At 32.3% G+C, this 7,061-nt stretch overlaps 1 protein-coding gene across 1 annotated transcript; it reads left to right on the top strand.

Annotated features, from left to right (window-relative positions):
• Positions 1–4,375: 4,375 nt before the first annotated feature.
• On the top strand, positions 4,376–6,559 carry LOC113401708 (uncharacterized). Its single transcript, XM_026641739.2, has 4 exons — positions 4,376–4,547; positions 5,343–5,420; positions 5,825–5,972; positions 6,354–6,559. Exons 1-4 carry the CDS (start codon positions 4,413–4,415, stop codon positions 6,524–6,526), a joined length of 534 nt encoding a protein of 177 aa, XP_026497524.2. The 5' UTR covers positions 4,376–4,412; the 3' UTR covers positions 6,527–6,559.
• The last annotated feature ends 502 nt before the right edge of the window (positions 6,560–7,061 follow it).

Genomic DNA, 7,061 nt, shown 5'->3' with positions numbered 1-7,061 from the left:
TAAAATGACAATATTGTTTCTATCCATCAAAAATTTCAATATTCAAAGCATATACTCGAAGGGATAACCATTATAACATTGGTCTTTTATCTTCAAACATATCTTAAACATTGATTTCTATCTATGTTAAAAAATAACAAACTTCCATCCGCAATTTAACCTTCCTAGGTTAGGAACGTCTCTTCTCGAATCTGTTTTAGACTCCAAAACCCCAAATATAGATTTTCATATTTCAAACGTCAATAAAAGGCAATTCGATACAAAAAAATATTTCCAATTTTCACGAAATCTTTAACTAACGTAAGCCTAAATATTGATTTCCAACGTCAGAAATAATTAATTTTCAATACAAACATTTGAAACAATACAAAAATTTACTCATTTGGGAGATGAATTTTCAAAAGTCCTCGTTGCATAAGGATGTTTTTGTGCAAAATTTCATCCTGTAAACTAGGTTTAGGCAGTGATATACTTAAGTATGCTATGCATTGTACATTGAAATATAGGATAGTAATAAATTTAATATTACTTGTATCTGTTATTAAATTATTGTTATATTAACTATAACCATCAACATCACTTCAAAAATATTGTTCTTTTTTCTATAAATATTGATTAATTTTACGGATTGACGTGTATGGTTTCCTTGTATACTCGTAGTATATAAGAAAACCGTACGAGACTGTTTTAATTGAATTACATTTGTTTTAAAGGAAAAAAAAACGCTTTTATTATTTACAGCGTTCGCGATCGGATGCCCAGTCCATTGAGCATAACAACCTGCGATATTTCCTTGGTATACAGGCTGTTACAAAATAAATAAAAAATGAATATAAATTTCAGAAAATATTAAATGTCTTATTTGTTTACAACTTTAAAGACGCATCACTTTGAATTTTACTCGCATCAGTTATTAGTTCTAAGTGAATAGTGATAAGTTGCTGGTGTAACTTTTTCAATAAACAAATAAGTTACATCTTAAATTTTCTATTTCCACGTGTAGCTAATATACGCTTAATTAAAACGCAAAATATATATTAATATTCTATGAAATCTGCCATTGCTAATTTACAATAATTAATATGATAAAAATGTTACAAGATTAAAATGATACAAAAGGCAAAATTTATTCTGTCTTACTGTCTCTGTCTTACTGTCTGTTTGTCTATCATTTACGCTTTCACGGCTAAACCTTGTAAGTAGATTAATATATATATTTTTTTAATATTATAGGGCAGGAGGATTCATAGATATGAACTATCGTCATCATCATCATCCTGCCCTTATCCCAATTTTACTTGGGGTCGGCGCAGCTTGTCTTCTTCTTCCATACTTCTCTGTCGGACGTCATCTCACAAGTAACATTCCTACTAAAATTACTTATTATTTATGTCATGGTTTGTTATGTTTTTTAACCAACAACCTGTATGTAGACAAATTGAAAGCAATGAAGTCGAAAGCGTAAGTTCTCAATCATTCAAGTTAACGACAATCGTGAAGAGGGGCTGTTCTCGAAATGATGATAATGCAACAATATGGATGCGGTATTTTATTTTTGTAAAGTACAGCAACTCAAAAAATTTTAAATTAAAAATATATACACATACAACAGTTCCAATCGATTTTAATACTTAAAAATATCTGCTCTTACTTTAAGGTTTACGTTTGAATTAAACATCTAGACACGCGGTAGCTTGTCAGCCAAGTTCAAGTAACAGAACTGGCGAGCATTTTTCTTACATCATACATTACGCTAACTATAATTATTTGATCTGGCGCTCATTTGCCGCATATTGTAATGGTACCTGCGACCAGATCAAGATCAATCACATCGTAAAATAACGTCTACTTAAAAAAGTATCCTGTGTACATGAACTATACTTGTGAAAATGAAATTAAAAATAAATATATATATCCCGTTGAGTTTCTTTCGCCGGTTCTTCTCAGGTCCGAGGTGTTAATTTCCGAATCGGTGGTAGATTTTTGACTATCAATAAGCACGTGTAATCACTTCTATATTGAATAAAGATTTTTGACAAACAGTTAACCTAATGCACTTAAGAAGTAAATAATGCCACATCCGAAACAGTCGAATCAGGTTTCTTTTGATCCACCGGGCAATAACAACTTAATAGTGTAAGAGCATGTGAACGTCGACTGAGCTGCCTAATGGCAACTCTTAAACAATTTAGCGTGCTTTTATGTCAGTGTTTTTCCTTGATTGTTGTTACAATTGTTGTTATTGACACAAACGTTAGACAAAATACGTTCAAGATTTTGTTTACGTGTATAGAGGCTGGCTCAATACACCAAAATGCAATGGCATTATGTTATTGAAAATTATTTGGAGTTTATTCAAATATTCCACTGGGATTAATACTTGCTTAAATTTATAGTGACATCAAACGATCTCACTATTCGCGTATTGTGTTATCGCCGAGTTCAAGATGAATTGATCTGAAGTTCATGAATAAATCTTTGGTGCTTTGTCGAATTTGAGCCAACCTTGGTTAAGATGCCCGAGATGGCCCTGTGGTTAGAACGCGTGCGTCTAATTTCAAGGAAATTCTGCCACATGTGTATCCATGAACGCGCATTAGAGCAGCGTGATGGAATATGCTCCAAACCTTCTCCTCAAAGGGAGAGGTCGCATAAGGCCAGCAGTGCAAAATTTACAGGCTGATAATGTTGGTTAAGATGCACGTATTCTATTTACATATCCGAGCTTGCAGTAGTACCTATCTGTTACCTAATTTTTTAGTCAAAAAAATCGTTGATCATGATACCAGTCTAAAGTAAATTTGACTGGAAATTTATTTTATTTTACTGGATTTTGTGAATGAAACACATCAAATCAAATATTTATATATGCTATAAGAATGTTGGGACAAGTTATCGGTAACTTTGTTGGAACTCTTTTATATTTAATACATTTATTTATATACTGTATAAAAAAGAAAATCAAAATCTGATAGGCTTTATGCCACCTTTACACATGGTGCTTTTGTCAACAGAACGAATTGAAAGGCTTTGAGCGCGCTGCGGTTAGTTCACGTCATTTCACTGTTCAAATCTATAAGCTGCCATTATGAGATTCCCATTACTTAATTTAGATTCGATACATCAATTAAGTATTGGTATAAACTTCTCAATGTCCTCTTGTATCTTCTCCTCGAGGCCAGGTCTGCCATACCCAAAGGAAACAGTGTGTGAAACATCAATGCATTTTTCTCAGTTCTCTCAGTTTTTATTGAAATGGAAAGGCAACTACCATTTGCCAAGATTTGGTTAAATAGAAAATATCTTGTACACAATATTGTGCACTGTAGACCAATTGGTACCATTGCCTCTTAATGAGTACATTAACTTAATGAGTAACTTTGTGTTTATTACATATCTAGTGGGAAAAGAAAAGGTCGTCAGGAAACTTGCATATGTATAATAAATTCTGACCTCAAGCTGCACTGTAGTTATTAGCTTTATCAAGACAGCTCCAAGCCTTCTCATGAAGAGGCGTTTGCAAGACATCTTATTGAAATTAGAATTACCAGGACTAGTATATAAATCTTATAAAATGCACTGCTATTTTATAGAAACATTTTATATATTTCAATATAAGTTGAACAACGAAATATTTAATTATATTTTTCTACTTTAGTATCGAATACACAAACATTGACGAAACTCGCAAGAGCCACTGTTAATCCTGAATTGTTATTGACATTCAGCCCGCAACCCGTTCTGACGTGACTTTGTGAATAAACAACACCATAAATTACAGTTCCCACATAAATCAGACGAAACACTACAAAATATTGAAAAATACTAAAACTTTCGCAATGCAATTTAAACTTAAAAACTTTACGCAGCAAAACAAGGAGAAAAACTTGTTAAGCCGCTACAAAATTGTGCTCGCTATTTTGTTTTTTTGTGGTTTCAATTTTAAAGTATTCAAATTCTTCAACCGTTATAGAATCGCGGCTATTGTCTATAGCGTTTGTTTGATAGTTATTAGTATTGGGACTACGTTATACCGTCGTAAACACGCCAATTATTTTCAAATTTGGTCATTGATTGAATATGTATCGTCTGTTTTTATTCTTATTATCTACAACAGTAAACTCAGCAAATTCTCCTACAAGTTGTTGAATATCGACACTTTTCTAAGGATTAACTTGAGACATTATACTAAGTCTAGGAATAAAATATTCTTGACAATATTCACACTTTGGATTATTAGGATCTTATTTATCAGCATACATTGCATTGTCTATACGTGTTTTATCAGCGGGAGCATATTCTTCATAAGTCTGTTCTCTTCTTTCGCTTTAGATATGAACAGAGTTTGGCGATTTCTCTTGCTTGACATTATCCGCCATAGACTTTGTTTGCTTCGAAAGAGACTTGAGGAAATGCCTGGGTGCAATTTTTATCTTTATGTATATGATAACAAAACGGTTAAAACTGATAAAATAAAGTTCTTCACTAATTTATACAGAGATATCGCCGACATAATTGATCTGATCAAACCTGAAATTCATGCATCGGTAAGTATAATCTATTATTTTCGATACGATAAGATAAGATCAAGATCTTATCTTCCTTTTCATTTGTGTATAGACTTAACATGTGCATGTCATGATGTGGATGAGTGCATTTTCTCTTTTTATAAGAGTCTCTCGAGTAACCTTCTGTAAACGTAAAACTATTTTTTTATTGCTTTCACTAATGTATACGTAGATGGTACATGAAGTAACCACTTCATCTTTAAAGGAAAATTGGCAGTAGGGGTCAAAAACCATGAGAGATTCAATGTTGAAATTTTATATCCTTCAATGGCTTTTAATTAATCTTGTTCTCCAAAGTAAATCTCAGCATTGTGTTCAAAATAAATTTGTGATAGGACTTTATGCAAGTATCTGGGTAGGTACCAGGCCCTCATCATATATTTTACCGCCAAGCAGCAATGCTTAGTATTGTTGTTTGGTTTGAAGGGTGAACCAGTACAAGTACAGGGGGCATAACATCTTAGTTCTCATTATTGGTGGCGCATAGAATATGTAAGGTGTAATTAAAATTTCTTACTGCGCCAATGTCTATAAGCATTAGCGACGACTTACCATTGTGACTGTGGTACCAGCTCCAAAGCAGTTCCTTAATGTGCAAGCCATTTGCCTAGCTGTTGAATATGATGTATGTTTACCATGTTTATTTGTAACGTAGGTGAAGCACGACTCGTTTGATTCCAAAAAATATGGAGGCATTGTAACACAGACATGTTGCTTGTTACTAAGTTTTATAAAAAAAAATCATTTTATTTTATTGTATCGTTTTCTTTTCAGATGTTTATCGGTATTATCTGCAGTTTACCAAAATTGATTTCTAACGTTTATCATATATTGTTGGTGATCGAGAACCGTGTGAGTACAAACATGATTGCTATGAATTCTACCCCAATAATAATATAAAAAGGCTTCCTTCTATTGGAGGAGGATACAACATGTACAGCCTGTAAATTTGTCACTGCTGAGCTAAGACTTGCTCTCCATTTGAGGAGAAGGTTAGGAGTATATTCCACCACCCTGCTCCAATACGGGTTGGTGGATTCACATGTGGCAGAATTTCGTTGAAATTTGACACAAGTGAATTATTTAATAAAAAAAATTAAGCATATGAAAATTCAGTCGTGCTCGCCCGGGTTTGAACCCACCATCATCATTTAAGATGTACGCATTCTAACCACTGGGCTATCTCGGCTCATTGGAAGAGGATTATATATTTTATATAGAAAATGCTTTATATATAAATGATTATTTTTTATTAGGAACCTGTAGAATCTATCGGATTCACCGTCATACATTTATGCCAAGTATGTTTTCTTCTGTTTTCGCCGTGTATCGTGGTGGAGTTACACTTGATGGAAGTTGAAAAAATTCGGACAGTTTTAATCCACCACCTTATATGTGAAACAGGTATTTAATAATATATTATAAATTATGCATCTATATGAATATTATATAACATAAATTAAAGGTCAAACATATTAAAGTTGGACACTAATCTTCAAACGACTACGGATATATTATAGGACTCACTTTAACAGCACCTTATAGTGATTACGATTAGTATGTCAAATAATTCCTACAAATAGAACTCACCTATCACGATATTGATGACAAAACATACACTTTTATTTAAAATATTAATTTATTAAGTTTTCAAATAGCAATTAAAATTTATTTTATAGAGACCAAATAAATTACAATTTCCTTTGCAATAAGCATAAAATAATTGGAAAAATATGTAGTACAGATTTACAGAACTTTTTTTTAACACTAATTAATATCTTTCAGATCCAAAAACAAAAGAAGACTTAGAAATATTTCTTACATACACAAACATAAGGTCATTTCAATGTAAAATATGGCGATGTATACCGTTAAATATTTCGCTACCTATAGAGATTGCCAGCGTGTGCTCGTCTACGATTATTGTCTTAATTAACTTCACACATTTATTTGGTTAAATGTAATAATAAAATTTGACGATTAATTACGAATATTAAACAAAATAAAGTATTAATATTAATACGTTTTTATTTTGTGTTTGAAACATATCGATCTTTATAGAAGCTATATATCTTTATACAATCAAGTATCAATTTTTCACGTGTATTTCGTTTGTAATTTACAACGTGTTCGGTGTTAATGTTCTGCCACATGTACATCAAAACCGCACTAGATAGCACAGTTTAATATGATCCAAGCCTTCTAACAAGTAAAGTAAAGTAACAGCCTTTAAATGACGACTGGGCTAAGGCTTCCTCTCCACCATTCCACCACTCTGCTTTAATCTGTGTTAATGGACACACATTGGAAGAATTTAACTTTAATTATACACATGCAGAATTTCTGACAATGTTTTCCTTTAACACCGATCACGAGATGAATTATAAATACCAATAAAGCACATAAAATGAACACGCAATCATTGGTTAAAATTTTTCTGTTCTAACCATTTGACCATATCGGCTCACAAGAACTCCATAGAGCTTACCTTAA

This window comes from Vanessa tameamea, chromosome 20 (genome assembly GCF_037043105.1).
Source record: "Vanessa tameamea isolate UH-Manoa-2023 chromosome 20, ilVanTame1 primary haplotype, whole genome shotgun sequence".
NCBI classification, from domain to species: Eukaryota; Metazoa; Arthropoda; class Insecta; order Lepidoptera; family Nymphalidae; genus Vanessa; species Vanessa tameamea.
Note: the sequence above shows the minus strand (reverse complement) of the source record. Positions and strands in the feature narration are given on the sequence as shown.

What these genes read in the sequence shown, in the direction of transcription:
- LOC113401708 (XM_026641739.2), top strand. Translation starts at nt 4,413, where the DNA reads ATGCCTGGGTGCAATTTTTATCTTTATGTATATGATAACAAAACGGTT. An exon ending in AACCTGAAATTCATGCATCG is followed by an intron (nt 4,548 to 5,342) that starts GTAAGTATAATC and finishes TTTTCTTTTCAG; the next exon opens with ATGTTTATCGGTATTATCTG. An exon ending in CCACCTTATATGTGAAACAG is followed by an intron (nt 5,973 to 6,353) that starts GTATTTAATAAT and finishes AATATCTTTCAG; the next exon opens with ATCCAAAAACAAAAGAAGAC.